The 16,896-nt window shown below is 49.7% G+C and overlaps 1 protein-coding gene across 1 annotated transcript in view; it reads left to right on the top strand.

Annotated features, from left to right (window-relative positions):
- Positions 1-16,896, top strand: part of LOC135817042 (sushi, von Willebrand factor type A, EGF and pentraxin domain-containing protein 1-like) — a gene marked incomplete at its 3' end in the record, with an annotated part of 38,680 nt that overhangs the window by 1,181 nt on the left and 20,603 nt on the right. Inside the window, exons 2-12 of the mRNA XM_065330144.1 lie at positions 6,472-6,543; positions 9,289-9,360; positions 9,819-9,884; positions 10,297-10,463; positions 10,667-10,840; positions 11,122-11,652; positions 12,011-12,379; positions 12,873-13,598; positions 14,027-14,149; positions 15,645-16,178; positions 16,410-16,532. Coding sequence (XP_065186216.1) covers positions 6,472-6,543; positions 9,289-9,360; positions 9,819-9,884; positions 10,297-10,463; positions 10,667-10,840; positions 11,122-11,652; positions 12,011-12,379; positions 12,873-13,598; positions 14,027-14,149; positions 15,645-16,178; positions 16,410-16,532 — 2,957 coding nt within the window. The remainder of the gene's footprint in view (positions 1-6,471; positions 6,544-9,288; positions 9,361-9,818; positions 9,885-10,296; positions 10,464-10,666; positions 10,841-11,121; positions 11,653-12,010; positions 12,380-12,872; positions 13,599-14,026; positions 14,150-15,644; positions 16,179-16,409; positions 16,533-16,896) is intronic.

The following is a 16,896-nucleotide window of genomic DNA, read 5'->3' as shown; positions in this document are numbered from 1 at the left end:
GAGGGTCATGTCCAGCATTAGAGAGGGGAAGTTTTCAATGTCCTGTGAAATGAAAGCTAAACGTTATAGCCCGTTCTGAGCCTGAAAGTGTTTCTGTCGCGTGAAGCATTGTTCAGTACTTATGTTATGAACCCTTTGGTACTTATCAGGCATCATTGCAGATGATGTCAAGCCATTGTGAGTAGACTACACGTGCAACTCACTGCATACAACATGTACACTGCACATTGTAATTGGCTTCAGGTTGTGCATGATGACTTTTTTGTTGTGACATCTTTGGAACGTTGCACAATCATGTTCTCGTCAAATTTGGGAGATGTAGCGATTCTTGTCACTGTTGGTGTGTAGGTGTTTCCTACATAGCTTTGTCTTTGAATGGTCCAGGTTTCATCATGAAGGGGAAAGACCATCAGACTCTTCTACGGCACGTACACGCACGCCCACCGCACAATCTCAGGACCTGGTGTTTCTTGTACTGGTTCTAGGAAGTAGTGAAACTCACTGAACTAGATTATTATTGAAGACTATTCTAAATACACTGTGGGGTATACCAGTTGCGCAGCAAAAGCCCGCACTCGCACGTGCTATCGAAGGCTAGTAATTAAGGTATTACTATTAGAGTAGTCCGAGAAATTACATGACTAGGTAAACACTAGGATCTGACCCGTATGATCAACAATGTTGTTAACAATGATGAGAGTGTGCTCTTAACGTAATTGAGCGGCCCAGATGTTCCAATCAATTACTTCTAACATGCTATCCTTGCAACCCAATCTACTTATCTACGCAGAGCATACACTGTTGTAACGAATATCATGAACAATGTAATACTTGTACCACAAAGCAATACCGTGCACTAGACTCTAAATACATGACACCACAGTCATCAGTATTAGACCAATGCATGCAAGCAAGATCAGCAGTTATCCTTCATCACCTCCGCCTGGTGGCATGTAGAAACTCACTACCGACCATGCAATTACTGCGTGCGAAAGCGGGCAGGCGGTCGAATGGCAGACCTGTCTCGCAACACTCGCTCGTCTGGAGTATCGCTACTCGGCGAGAACACTACGTATGGCCCGCTGCCATCACTCTCTTCTCCAGCCGATTCCTCCTCTCTATCATGGCGAGGCTCATCTGCTGGGTCCGAGGAAGGTGCAGCTGGCACGTCACGCTTCAGCAGGTCGATGTTGATGACCTTCTCCTGCAAAACACCCTTGAACCTCCGCCAGATGACTACTGTCGATCCTGACAAGACCTTCTTGATACGCCAGCCACATTGGTATGGAGGAGTACACTTCTGGCGCCTCTTTGGCTGCTGGAGGAGGACGCTATCATCAGGCGCGAACGGGCACTCATGCTCGGATTCACAGTGGTCTTTCTCGGACATCTCCGCATCAAGCAGGTCGCGAACTCTCGCACACCTCGCTGCATGCTCGTCCTGCCACTCTCTGGGATCGGATAGGTTGATGCGGGCGCTCACCAATGCTCGAGGCTGCCACCCGATCATTGCTTTCATTGGTGAAATGCCGATGGCGCTGTGGATGCGGCTGTTGTAGTAATGTATCAGCACCGGGAGCTCGGCGAGCCAATCCGTTGATTCTTCCAGGACCTTCCTTATGAGGCCGAGCAGCGTGCGATTAAAACGCTCAGCCATGCCTTGCGTCTGTGGGTGCCTGACAGCTCCTGTCTTGACCTCAACACCAAACACACGCAGAAGGGCCTTGACAATGTAGTTGCGGAACTCCCGGCCATTGTCCATCCGGATCACATCTGGCGTTCCCCATCTACAGCACAACTCGACAATGGCATCGGCCACGCTCGCACCATCGTGCCGACGCAACGGGACAACTTCGGCGTACTTCGTCAGGGCATCAACGCAGACCAAGACGCAGTGGATTTCCCCGCTCTTGCTCGCCCCAAGCTCCAAGGTGTCGATCTGAACACAGCCCCACGGTCTCCCGGGCATATCTGGTCGTGTCGCTGGCGCCGCTTGTCCTCCTGCGGCGTTCGCAGCCTTGCAACGCTGGCAGCTGCGGACATGTTGCTGGCATTTCTCGGCCATGCGTGGTAGGTAGCAGCGTTCACGCAACATCTCGTACATATTCTGCCATGAGGCATGGCCGGAGTTGGTGTGGGCAGCGCTAATAACAGACTCTTCCGCGGATTTAGCGATGACAGGAACGAGGATTTCACCCTCAACAGGCAGCTTAACGCTTCGGAGCAGGACGCCATCCTCGACGACGAGCTGACTTGCCACGCTCCTGTAACCAGCATCGCGAACCGCCGATCGGGTAGCCACCTGGCTGGCGACACGCTGCACCACTTCGTCTTCCAGCTGGGCTGCCGCCACGGCGTCAAACGAAATTGGGCCAACAACTGTCGTTTCGCACACAGCGCCGGCGGTGACGTCGGGAATGCTACCCACGGATCGAGTAAGCCAGACGCTTGGAACTCGGGTCAGGGCATCTGCAATGTTGGAGTCAGACGACACCCATACAACATCCACTGCGGCTCCAATCGTGTCAATCATATCGCTGACAATGTGTAGGCGCCTCTGCACCAACAGGTCATGCAAGCCAGTGGTCTTCACTCGTCGGACATCGTTGATCACTTGCTTCAGCCACCCGAAGACGGTCTTGGAATCAATCTTCAGCGTAATCCGCTTCACATTCCACTTCGCAGCCAGATTGAGACCCAGGATGGCCGCCTCCAATTCGGCAATATTGATGTGCCTCTTGTCCTGGTGTGGTCGTAGCTGCGTGGTATCCTCCACCACCTTGCCGTCAACCTCCAGGGCAGCACCAAGGGCCAGGCCGGACGCATCACACCACACCGTCCATGTGTTGCTGTCGCCAGCAGAGATGCTCCACGTTCCCTTTGCTGGGTCGACTTCGGCTAGCCGCTTCTCAAGCTCCTCGCAGCAGACCTGGATAGCCGGTGGGACTGGATCATCCCAGGACGCATCGTCCGCCGAAGCTGCTCTCTTCAAGAAACTGCAGGCAGGTCGCAGCCATGAGCATACCGGGTAGTGGCTTGTCAGTCGTCCACACCATTGGAAGATTCTCCTCCTAGTTGCCGGACGCTCCAAGGTCATGGCAGCTGGCTCCTTTCGCGACCAGAACGTGTCACCACTGGACGACTTGGTCAGCTGGAGGCCAAGGACCCGAGCCTCTGCCAGTTGCTCTGCGGGCTTGGTTGGTAGGCCGAACTCATTCAGTGCACCAGACACCTTCGGCACTAGGGCACTAGGGACCAGCAGGTCGTTATAGTAGTTATCTACTCCAGGATACGGCTGGGTGACGTACTTCACAACGGCATCCATAAACTTGGGCGCTACCGCCAACCCGAATCCCATTCTCGTCATGACGTGAGCTTCTGCCTGACGCCATCGACGTAGCGTGTCACCGCAGACTGGTGGGTCAAAACCAGGGTCAGAGTGGAGCTTTTTATTCAAGTGACGGTAATCCAGGCACGGCCTCACCGGCGTCGTCTTGTGTTCTTGCGGAACACCGATGAGCGGCAGCACACATGCTGGCTCGCCATGTAGCTTCGGGTCGTGCTTGATCAGCCAGCCGTTGTCTATCCAGGATTGCACCTCACTAACAAACAGGCGCTCTTGCTCCGGAGTCAGGTTCGTCCTGCTGTACTCTCCGATACCCGGGCCGAGCGGCATTGCAGGAGGTTCACCATCGAGCCACTTCCAGGTCAACTCCCATTGCTTCTCAGCAGGGCTCCAGGTCACGACACCGTCCGCAATACTGAGCATAACCTTGCCCTCGTCAGTGGTGCTGACTTTCACCCGACGCGACGGATGGCCAGATCGACCATCATCATCCTGCCCCTTCGGGGACAGCCGATCGGCAGTGGCTGCAACAGTGTCGCTGGCTGCGGCTCCAAATACAACTCCGCAAAGCTGTCCATCACTACTATACTTCAGTTGCAACCCACCGCACCGCGAAGCGACATCCGCTCCAATCAGCACGTCAGCACGGACAGTGCTTAGGCTTTCAACTACAAGCGCTCGTACCTTGACTCTGGGAAGGTTGACAGGCCCATCGTTTCGCTCTAGAAGGACCTCTAGATGCCCCAGAACTTCGATTCGATTGCCGTCCAGAGCCACAAGGTTGGTCTCGAGAGTGTCTGGGCCGTCGTACGTGAGGCTGCTGCGGTCCGCGAATGCACGGCTGATCAACGTCCTCGTCGAGCCCGTGTCTACAACCGCTTGTCCGCGTGCACGTGCGCTCACAATGGACGATTCCTTGCCGGCGTTGTCACCAGACGCTGCACTTACACCAACGAAGATTTTTACCAGCTGGCCTGACTTCTCGCTCCCATGCCCCATGTACAGGCAGCGCTCCTCCGCCGGCTCACCTCGTTCCACGGAGCATTCCTGCGGGGAAGACGTGCAGGCTGCCGATGGTGATGGCTGACCGGTGACTTTGCTTGACCTCTGGGCCTCCCAGGCCCTCCGTTCTTCGCAGTCTGCTTTCAAGTGGCCAGGCTTGTCGCAGAAGAAACAAGTGAGGCCAGGCCGCACGCCACTTGAACCCCCCGCCGCTGAGCTCCTCCAAGCACCGCGATCGTAGCCAGACTTCGCCTCCGGGCAGTTTCGCCGCACGTGACCAAGCTTATTGCAACGGAAGCAAAGCACATTCCGCGTACCAGAGCCTGCCGGCCCGGGGCCACTCGCGCCACTTGCAGCTGAAACAACATCATCCTCAGTTCCAGTTTGCTGCAATGCTCGAACCAACTGCAGGCACAACGATACGTCGTCGCCTTTTCCAACCAGAGCAAGGCGCACTTGCTGCGCCATGGATGAAGGTAAGCCGTTCAGGATTTGCTCTACGAGCACGCTGTCTGCATCCGCGCCTCTTCCAAGGCCTGCCACCGCTGCTAGCCTCCTAAGGTCGGCAATGTACCCATCTGGGGATTCATCCAGCTGCAAGCGGCGTGCAACAAACAGCTTGTATGCCTGCGACTTCGTGAGGCAAAACGCTTCTTTCATTCTTTTCTCTACTTCGTCCGGTTTCTTTTGGTCCGCGTCATCCATGGCGTTGTAAACCATAAACGCATCGCCGTCCAAGTAGAGCGGAAGCTGCGCCATCTTCTTGTCGTCTGTGTCCCACTTCTGGTTTGTGGCCAAGAACGCGAACTTGGCCCAAAACACCTCCCAGCTGTCGCCCTTCCCTCTGTAGGGGCGCAAGAACCCTTCAATCTTCGCCGCCATACTCCTCACCGGACCTCTCTCCAGGAAAACCCACAGCAGTACGTTCTGCCTATCCCGGGTTTCGGCACCAAGAGCTGAAGGGGAAAGACCATCAGACTCTTCTACGGCACGTACACGCACGCCCACCGCACAATCTCAGGACCTGGTGTTTCTTGTACTGGTTCTAGGAAGTAGTGAAACTCACTGAACTAGATTATTATTGAAGACTATTCTAAATACACTGTGGGGTATACCAGCTGCGCAGCAAAAGCCCGCACTCGCACGTGCTATCGAAGGCTAGTAATTAAGGTATTACTATTAGAGTAGTCCGAGAAATTACATGACTAGGTAAACACTAGGATCTGACCCGTATGATCAACAATGTTGTTAACAATGATGAGAGTGTGCTCTTAACGTAATTGAGCGGCCCAGATGTTCCAATCAATTACTTCTAACATGCTATCCTTGCAACCCAATCTACTTATCTACGCAGAGCATACACTGTTGTAACGAATATCATGAACAATGTAATACTTGTACCACAAAGCAATACCGTGCACTAGCCTCTAAATACATGATACCACAGTCATCAGTATTAGACCAATGCATGCAAGCAAGATCAGCAGTTATCCTTCAATCATGATGAACACTGAAATCACTCCGGCTCCATATCAGTCCTCAGTCTTGATGCATAGTACAGTCCCGCTCAATGAAATCCAGTCGCGTCACTCAAGTTTGCGCCTTGCACCATTTCGCAGCCCAGTATTTGCAGGTCTAGGGCTGCACAACGCCCGGCGCGTACTTGAGGGACGCGACTGGATTTCACGAAGCAGCACTGTACATGTACTAGTAATCACAATGATTGTGTTTCAAAAGTCCAGACCTCTAGACGTTTGTTTTCATACAATTCCAATTCGGTTGAGCTTTTTTTGAGAAATTTCTTTGGGATATAGCTCGGGCAGCTCCACCCCAATTTTCTCATATGATTTCTAAGTGAAACGAATGCTCAATTTCGGAAAATGTTATGCATAAAGTGATCACAGATTTATGTGGTATTGGTACTGCCTTAGCGGGTTTTTGAAGCTAAAGGTCTATAATTTATACGTTTGAAACACGCTGCGGTAGCACTTTGTAAGGGTGACTGTTATTCTTGAATCCCCTCACAGTGATTCTGTTCCGCTGTACAACTGCATGGGCCATGGTGGTGTTGGACAATCTCTGTTGCTGTTGCTGTCGTGGTTCTACCTTTTGCTCTTGTCCAGCCGAGTTGAATACGGAAAATTCTCTGACATTCCCTCGAAAACGTTTTCGTCGGCACCATATGTGTCCTCATTGTGAGTACCTCTAATGGGGTTTGCGTCCGTCCGTATGTGTGTGTGTGTGTGTGTGTGTGTGTGTGTGTGTGTGTGTATGTGTGTGCAGGGCCTGCTCTAGACATTCAACACAGCCCGGTCAGAGTGTAGACCCAGGTGCTCGAAGTCCGTACATGGTATCCTAAGTTCGTACGCCCATAATTTCATGTTCTGTTATTGTATTCGACTCAAATATTTTATGAAGCGGACAGTGTGGTATGTTCTACTCGCGTAGCAATTTTCAGGGATCTACGATAAGCAGAAGTCCCATATCACGCGAGTGGGTTTTCGAGTGTCCATACGAAATACAAATTGGGTTACATTTCATGCAAAAATCAACTTTGCCAAGACCGATTTCGAACGGACACAGCGTCAAACAGACCTTCACTCAATCATCAAGAGCCAGCTTAGAGCTGACAATGGCCAGAGGAGAAGAATTTACAGAGAACCACCAATCCTTGAAGAAAGGTTGACACTCCTGGCATCTCCACCACTGTTTTCCCGCGGTTTTCACAGCGCAGCTGCTTCTTCTCTGAGCCGACTAAAAACAGCTTGCATTTCGGCAACAAACTACGCTTTTGCAAGAAATACTGGCGGAGGCACATGCCAAACATATCCCTTCGGTGCTTTCGTCGTAACCGAGGGATTGCAAGTTAGCAATTAGCAGAAATATGTGTGTATTTCGAGTCACCTCTGATCAGTACGGACTTAGAGTACCCTCTGCGACACCAAAATTTGATATGAAAAATCAGCGAACTCCAAAGAAACAGATCGGATCGAAAGATGGCCTGGTTCAATCGAGCCTGGCCTCAGAACATACTTGGACAAGATACCTTCCATCCACGAGCAGGATTCTGGCAAGTGATCATTGCTAGTGTGAGTTTCAGCTCGGCAAACACACACTGTAAAAGTGTACGGACTTCGAGCACCTGGGTCTACCTGGCGCATGCAGGCCAGCCGGGTCAAGCCGGGTCAGATCATCCGGCAGAAAAACAACCAAAAAGCCTGCTCAAAACGCAGGAAAACAGAAAGGCGAATTTATTATCGGAAATTTTAGAGAACAAGGCATCGTCCAAATCACCAGTCGGCAGAAAACTTGCAACTGTGTCAAAAGTTATAGCCAAAGTTACGCTTTTGACTGCCTGCCCCGTCAATTTTGAATGTCCTGACTTCCTGCTCGCCGCTGGCCAGATCGCGCTCGAACCAGTTGACCCTAGCCGAGTTTCTGTCGCTTGTAGACTGTAGTGTGTACGGTTGCGCTAGATTTGCAACAGATGGGGTCCGCGAGTCGTAAAATACCGGTATTTTAGGAATCCATTGCCAGTTTGAGACATTTTTCAGCCGGGTCAGACTGGACCCGGTGTTATCTGTTCAGCCAGGTCGTGCAGTTCCCCAGCCGGGCGCGTGACCCGGCTGACCCGGCTGACCCGGCTCTCAAGCAGGCCCTGGTGAGTGTTTGTGTGTATGTGTGTGTGTGCATGTGTGTGTGTGTGTGTTTGTGTGTGTGTGTGTGTGTGTGTATGTGTGTGTGTGTGTGTGTGTGTGTGTGTGTGTGTGTGCCTTTGTGTTTTGAGTGTTCTCTTGAGAGAGGAGGAAGCAGTTTTTGGGGCTCCGAACTCTTCTTTCTTCGTAGTGAGTTTAGGGCCACGGGCTGGCTCCTGGCTTCTGCCAGGGCCAGCCCTGGTGAGTAGAAAACACTTAGTGACGCGGTGTTAGACAAGGCAGTCTTCATCTTGCTGCCGCGGAGGAGGAAAAATTCAGCGTTGACGACATGGCCACTTCGGATGTGACCACTCGCGCTGACCCTCTTTCGCCTGGGTGTAGAGGTCTTGCAAACCCTCGCCCAGAGTCTTTTCACTCGCGTGCACCAGCGGCTCGAAAGGTTGTTCTGTCTCTGGGAACGTGGAACGTCAGGACTCTTGTCGACACTGACGGAAATTTGAATACGGCGTCCAAAGCAAAAAATCAAGGAAAGTTTGTTCGAATATTCGCGAGGAGAGAAAAATTGACCTTGTGTGTCGTCAGCTCAGAAAGTATGGAATGGACATCGTTGGCCTCCAGGAGACGCTTTGGTTTGGCTCTCATCAATATACTAAGGACGTGGTGCGGACCGACCTGGCGGCAATTGGCATTGAGCCCAATTCCTGGCTCGACGTGGCAAGTAATCGCCGTGAGTGGAAGTCCCAGTGCCTTGATGGGGTGGATCGTATTGTACTTGCCCGTCAAGAGCCTGTCGACAAGCCTCTGCTTTGCGGTGTGTGCAACCGCAGTTTCCGCCGCCGTCAGGATATCGCACGGCATCGTTGTACATCGCGGCGTTCAATAGCAATTATAACCCGTGGGAATGCGCCGTCACGTCAGTCGTCGGGTCCTGGTGCCGCTTCCCGGAGACAGCGCTAATCCAAGAGCTGCCCCGTATGGGGCCACTTAGCCAGTCATGGCAGTGGAGAAGAAGGAAGGAAGGAAGGAAGGCCTTTGTGCATGTGTGTATGTGTGTGTGTATATGTGTGTATGTGTGTGTATCTTTGTGTGTGTGTATGTGCGTGTGTGTATGTGTGTGTGTGCGTATGTGTGTTGGTGAAGGAGGGTGTGCATGCATTTGGTTGAATGTACAGGAGCTATGAAACATGTTCCTAACTTCATTGTCAAAAACATAGGCACCACAGCATTTGAAAGCAAAGTTTTTTGTAAATGGGCTCTGGTGCGCTCTTCTCATTCTCTGCACAGATATCTCACGAATGGCCGGCTGAAGACTCTTCGTTCGGATAGTTTCTCCGGCCTCGTGCGGCTGAATCTTTTGTACGTGAATAATTATGTGAACACTGGAGACCTAGCTAAGTGCTGTGAAGTGTGGTTTGTGTTGTGTTACTGTTTTCCAAGGGACGTTTCACTCGCATTTTAACTGGCTTGCTTGAATATCCCTAGAGCAAACAATTGGAGACACAGCATTGAGGTGTAGCGTCTTTGACCGTGGTGATGGTGGTGGTGGTGCTGGTCGTAGTGGTACTGGTGGTGGGGTTGGCAGTGATTTTGGAGGTGGCGGTGGCGACGGTGCTGGTGGTAGTGTTAGAGATCCTCATTTATTAAAGTGGAGCCTTTGTTCATTGAACAGAGCTTTCATATCAAGGAAGCGAAATGTGTTTTCATTGGTTTGAGGGAAAGATGCAAACGGGAAAAGTCTGTGTGTTTGCGTTGGTTTACCAATGAAAACTCACCATTTTGTGTTTACATATTTTCTCATTAACTTTTCTTTGCAGGGACCTCACGAATAACCAGCTCACCACCCTACCCTATTACACCGCTTTCCAGTTTGTCAGTCAGCTGTGAGTAATGCTAGTCACATGCTCATGCATTATTGCCTTTTGAAGTTTTGAGTGTGTTGCATAACACACCATATGATCAATAATCACACCCACTCACTTGTGAAAACCACTAACAATTTTACCAGCAGCCCCCATCCCTGTGGAGCCATTATCTACCTGGGAGCGTTATACCTCGGACACAGCTTCTGGAAGGTTTGAGCTGTTCATCGAAGATGAGCGTGCTTTACATGAAAAACGGCACTTTTCGCGCATGAAATGTTTTTGATTTACAGTACTGCATGCTCGCGAAGATCATTGATTAGCCGTCTGCATGGTGGCGGTCAGGTGACATGGGATAAAAGATGCTCCTGTTCCACATGCTTTTTGCTGACCGGGTTCCATTGTATGTGCGTATCTGCTCTCTTCCCACTAGCACTCTAACTGGCAATCCTCTGAACTGCTACTGTTCATCACGGTCACTACTCTTGCCCTACGTCAGCAAGTACAGCAGCAGAGGTTTGAAGGACAGCATCTGCTATCAGCCAGCGTCTCAGCGAGGAAATGTCCTGGTGACGGCAGTTTCAAGAAACTTGATCTGCTGTGAGTTGCAGGGTTTAACCACTTGACTGGTTGAGCAATTTCACTGTGTTTTCGTTATTTACGTTGCAGAATATCCAAAGTTTGGTCAAGCATAACTATGCATTTTGTGCTTCCAGTGGCCTACCTAGAAGTAGTGGTTTGGGATGGCTTGTCGCCGCTTGGTTAATGTTTGTATCGCTGGTTTGTTTGCATGTTCTTTGCAGATTGTGGTGACCCAGGAACACCAAGTGGTGCTAGCCGGTCTGTGTCTGGCAGCTTCTACTACTCTGCAAGTGTTTCCTACACGTGCAAGACTGGGTATCGATGGAATGGTGGCTCAACACGAAGGTCGTGCCAGGATAATGCAGAATGGAGCGGCTCTGCTATCGTCTGCCTCCGTAAGCTATTTAGCATGATAAAAGAGCCCTTGCGACGGGTTGCCACGGATATGACTCAGTGCTACGCATTCATGCAGCACAGTGTTCAAGGTGACATAACGAATTTGATCACTCTCCCGGGCTCAAGTGTTGACATTCTAGTCTTACAAGTGCAATCAATACTATTGTCCCCTCGTCGCTAATTCACTCTAGTCTTAATCGAAGATTTTTTAAATCAATAATCTGTTCCAGCGGTGCCAGCAAAACTGTTTTCTTATTTTTATTTCCGTTTTGTCTTACAGTGGTTAACTGTGGCGATCCAGGTTGGCCCAGCTCCGGATTAAGGTTTGGATTATTCTTCAACTACGGCAATGTCGTCACGTTCTCCTGCCTTGTTGGCTATACACTGGACGGAGCATCGGAAATCGATTGCTTTTCGTCGGGGAAGTGGAGCGCAACCACGCCAAAGTGCACGCTGACATCATGTCCCAAGCTGACGCTAGAACCGTACGTCATTGCTTCCAGCCTGGACAAGAGAGGCGTGGGCACCACCGTGTATTTTGCCTGTCCGACTGGCTTCACGCGGTACGGGAGCTGGTCAATCAATTGCTTGTTCGGCGGTAAGTGGAGTGCGTCCGTGCCGAAATGCACGCCGGTAGTGTGCAGCTTGCCCAGTATTGACGACGTCACCGTTCTGGTGTCCGTCAATCGTACCTACACTGGACGACTTGTGGTGACTTGCAAGATTGGATATGCTCGCGGTGGTGGTGGTGATGTCGTGCGCACCTGCCTCAGCTCTGCAAAGTGGTCAGGAACGGGATTGTCTTGCAAAGGTACGTACGAAGGCACACATGGTTTTGCTCATGATTGCTATTGTTATCATTTTCACAGTTGGCTTGCCTCTGCAGCTGTTGCTGCTGTCGATGTCACAATCATCTTCTTAACTTGTTTCTGTATTACTAATCAAGTTTGATGGATCCTCGAATCAGTATTTTCCAGTGCATTAGGGTACTGAGCACTATGGTGTGGATGGTTTTGCCTTCGGCTTCTCTCTCTCTCTCTCTCTCTCTCTCTCTCTCTCTCTCTCTCTCTCTCTCTCTCTCCCCCTCCCAAATTATATGTTTTCGATGACGGCATCTCCTTGATCATGCTTCTCCTTGTTTGCTGTCATCTTTTGTTGGCTATGTGCAGCTGTATCCTGCGGTGATCCTGGCTCAGGACCATATCTCTCACGCAGTGGTACAGATTTCACCTACAGCAAATCTGTGTCATATTCTTGTCCCAAGGGGTTTTCCCTTGAAGGTGCTCACCTCTTAGTATGCAAGTATGATGGCAAGTGGAGTGGCAATCCACCAGTGTGCACACCCGTGAAGTGCTCCACGATGCCCAAGCTACCAGTGAGCGCCCACATTGTCTCCACTAATGCTACGTACCTTGGCAAGGTGATGGCCAGCTGTGACAAGGGGTTCACCTTCGCTGCACTGGGCGTGTCGCCAATGCAAATTTCCTCTACATGCTTGGAGACTGGCAAGTTTACAGACTTCTCATTCTTGTGCAAAGGTCAGTGCCTCTAAAGTGTTTGCTCTGTGGAGTATATTGCTTGTCTTGTTGACTATGTCAATTATTGATTCTATAAGAAACATGGCTAGCTGGATTCAGGATCCAGCTCAGGGAAGGATATGTGCCCCCCCCCCCCCTCGCCACCAAAATAATGCACCGATTCTAGACCTGAAACAACGAACACTGAACACAATATGGACTGCACATTGCGTTGTATTGTCATGTCATGCGAAGGGGAAACTTCCCTCCTTGTGCTTGCCTGTATTAGTCCCTACCTTGTGTGGGCATGCCCCATGGAAGACTAGTGTATTGAAGGGTTTGCCATGCCATGTATCTGTATCTGTATCTGTGTGGAATTCTCTCCCTCAGATTTCACAACTGCTATTTACTTGTACGCAGCAGTCTGTAGTAGTAACCTAAGAGCGTGCTCAACGTATTTAAACAGGTGTGTAGTTGTGATGGCCGCCGTGTTGTGTTGTTTGCGTAATTGCAGTTGTGACATGTGGTCTTCCCGTGCCACTTGCTAACGCCGCTTACACGCTCACCTCAGTGACATACAGGGGTTCAGCCACCTACCGTTGCCTGTCTGGTTACCGCAGTTCTGGCGGCATGACTGTCTACTGCTCTGACGATGGCAAGTGGACTAATGTGCTGGGAAAATGTACCGTTGTAGAGTGTCCAGTGCTCACCTTGTCTACGGGCTTACTTATCAGCACTCTCCTGAGGATGTACGGCACTACCATCTATGTAAACTGTATGGCTGGGTACTATCTGAGTGGCCGCACCGTGTTCAGTGGCATCTCCTATGTCAAGGTGCACTGCTTGGCGGACGGTACCTGGGATGATCCACTGCCAGCATGCAAGTCTGTTCACTGCTCACCCCTGCGCCAGGTGACTTGGGCTCAGCAAACGTCCACCGACACTGTCTACAATACCGTCACTCAGTACACGTGTGCACGCGGTTTCCAACTGTATGGGTCGTCCCTGCTGCGCTGCTTGTCGACGGGCAAGTGGAGCGCGTCCACTCCGGTCTGCCATCCCGTTACATGTTCCATGGCAGCGCTCACCTATCCCAAACACTCTCTTCTGACCAGCAGCAATGCTTCATACCTCGGATTAGCCGTGTTTAGTTGCAAGGCAGGATTCTCGGCGGAAGCCAGGCTTGTCAAGATCTGTCAGAGCGATCGACAGTGGTCATCACTGAAACATGACTGCAAAGGTATGTGATATTGTACTCTTTTGCTCTATTATATGCACAGTACTTGTACTTCTTCAACTATCCTCTGCTCCAAGCTTAGGGTTAAACCATGCCACCGTATGGGTCTATCTCTATCTCTGTGTATTGCTCAGTACGGTGATTGTAGTGACTGTGCCGTATAGTTGTGTATGGCTGTCCCGCCTTGAACTCTGTTTTCATCTCTCTCTCTCCCTCTTTCTCTCTCTCTCTCTCTCTCTCTCTCTCTCTCTCTCCCTCTCTCTCCCTCCCTCCGTCCCTCCGTCCCTCCCTCCGTCCCTCCCTCCCTCCCTCCCTCCGTCCCTCCTTCCCTCCCTCCCTCCCTCCTCTCTCTCTCTCTCTCTCTCTCTCTCTCTCTCTCTCTCTCTCTCTCTCTCTCTCTCTCTTTCTCCCCTGTTTCCTCTATACTTCAGATGTGGATGAGTGTACTACCGGCACACACAAGTGTAGTGTGCATACTGAATGCAGTAATACCGCTGGCAGCTATATTTGCACCTGTACAGCTGGATTCACTGGCTCTGGATTTGCTTGCTCTGGTGAGACTCATTGGTTTCCATCCTACATATACTTGGAGCATCTTCTCTCTTGTGTGATGGTGCATTTTGAATGCATGTTTTGTTTGACATGGTTGTACACCTAAAGTTTGTTACATTCCGAAGCCTTTCTTGAATTCGTTGTGTGTGTGTACCCGCATCATTTGCATGTACTGCCAAAACTTGTTCCATCGCAGTCAAGATGTTCAGGAGAACACCAGGCGCCAAGGCATAGTGGCAGGTACCACAATTCCTCTGCTATTTTTAACCGGCCAGCCACAGGACAGTGCGCCGCAGGAAAACTAATCTGTTTTTAGGTGTGTCTCTGTACGTAGGGTGTGTGCACATGGGGCTCTCAAAAACATAAGAGATTCTTGCAGGACAAGAAGATGAGAGGAGAGTAGCCGAGCAGTTCTTGCTTGCCAAAAATCCAGAAACAGATATTTAAAAGGACTAGGGAAAGGTTTTTAAAGGTTGTGGGCAAGTGAGTGATTGTATGTATGTGGTCAGCCACAGAGCGCAATGGCGGTGGCAAATGTCAGCGTAGAAACTATCAACGGCCGAATGTTGCTGCTTACCCTCTGGTTAGATTTAAACGGAGTGCGAACAAAGCACTTCAAAATGGGATCGATGACTATCCCTTATAATATGCTCTCGTTGAAATGGGCAGTGCAGATGCACAAGCTGAGCCAGAAGAACACTGTGGCTTTATGTAGTTCACATGCAAAGCGACTCGGCTTGCTCAGGTCATTAGCTCAGCATGTTTGGTGGTGAAGAGAAACCTTGCCAGTTTGCATGGCTTTGCTGCAGTTTGTCGTGGTGGTAGTTGCTGTATGGGTCATCTATCTATTTTTTCTTTCTTGCTGCGAGCAGCTGCGACATCTCGTGAGTGGGTACTGTAAGACATGTATAATTATATAACGAGGAAGTAAATCTAACGTTTTAACGGATGACATTTCTTCGTTATAATAAGAGCCGTTGAGGCCGTACTGCTTCATATATGTTGTGTGTGGATATGCCGGAATACTGCAAGATCGTTAACATATCTTCTCGTTAACCTATGAATTTTGGACAATCGTTAAATTTGCGACTCGTTATAATAATAACATGTCTTACAGTAGATATGCGATAACTGTTTCCCTCATTGTTTATGCTCTTCAGCTGGGCGTACCATGTCTCGTTTTTGCTCCTGGCATTATTCTTTCTGGTCAGGAAAATAGAGGGCATGCAATGGTCTTGGCAAGTTTAATATTGCGCCAAGTGTTTTCCTCTTACTGCTCGTCAGCTCTCTCGCGAACTTCTGTCCAGCAGTTATAGGCAGGCAGATGTGCTAGAAGAAGAGAAGTGTGTCATTATTGTATATGGAGAGCACCGTACACAGCCACGGGACCTGTAACCCGTTCAGTTTCTTGAGTCTAGATACTGATAGGTGCTTTTCTCGTACTACTGACGGTTCTATTGAGTTTTGTGAAATCTGTCTGTGTTCTCCCTGTACCAGAGGTTGACTGCGGAGTACTGACGACACCAGTGCACGGAACATTGTCAGCCATTGGCTGGACGTACGGCAAAGCAGCAGCATACAGTTGCAATACGGGGTTTGTACTGAGTGGTTCGCCATCAGTTCGGTGTCTTGAAGATGGCAAATGGAGTACCCCATCACCAGTATGTCATCCTGTCCAATGTCCTGGTCTCAAGGAACCAGCTCATTCACATCTGAGTAGTACTAATAGAACATACACAAGTGTAGTGAAGTCAAGTTGCTCCATTGGTTATCAAACAATCACTGGTGATGATGTACGGAAAATCCAATGTTTATCAACAGGTGTGTGGAGTGGTCAACTAACAGACTGTGAAATTGTAGAATGTCCAGTTCTTCTGGTTCCGGCATCAGTTGTGGAAGTGCAACGTGATGAGAAGTATGGTGGTTTACTGATTTGGAAATGTGCGAACGGTTTTGTGTATGGTTCTGGCACCGAGCAACGGAAATGTGGTGCAGATGGTGAATGGAGTGGATCAGCATTGCAATGCACAGGTATGTAATGATGAGAATGATGATAATGGTCACGACAAGTCACATCCTGTGCTTTTCTATGAATTTGAAGTTCCTATACCTGGATCAGTGCAAATATCTGTTGATCAACGGCATTATTGCATGTCTTAGTACCTGTCTATATTGTGCATATTTTTCATATGTGTGTGCATCTCTGTCTGTCTACTTTTCTATGTGTGTTGTTTGTTTGTTTGTTTGTTGTCGTTGCTATAGATACGAATGAGTGTTTGGAAAGGTCACATGACTGTAGCAAGTATGCACTATGCCATAACAAACTGGGAGCACATGATTGTATTTGTATGAGAGGTTATGATGGTGATGGGAAAGTCTGCAAAGGTAAGCCAAGTGGTGCTTTTGTCTTACACGATGTACATGTACCTAGGATGAAGGCATTTGATAGAGCTATGGCATCCAGACCAGCCAAATGGAAACCATTATCATTGCAGACTAGGTACAGTGCTAGGCCGGAGTTGTGAATGAACTCAGCTACTAAGAAAGAAATTTTGGTAAAGTCGTCCCACCACGTAAGGTGGATGTATATGGTATTTAATTATGTTCCTTGCTTAGCATATTACAAACCACAATGTAGCAGAGAACACAATTACTAGTACACATGAAATGATCTTGCTGGCAAGATTCCGCTTGACTTTGTGGTGCACCCATGCATTGTACTGGAACGTTCTTGTCTACAATGTGTTTG

The sequence above is a fragment of the Sycon ciliatum genome, chromosome 5 (assembly GCF_964019385.1).
Source record: "Sycon ciliatum chromosome 5, ocSycCili1.1, whole genome shotgun sequence".
NCBI lineage: Eukaryota > Metazoa > Porifera > Calcarea > Leucosolenida > Sycettidae > Sycon > Sycon ciliatum.
This window is presented reverse-complemented; position numbering and strand designations above follow the sequence as displayed.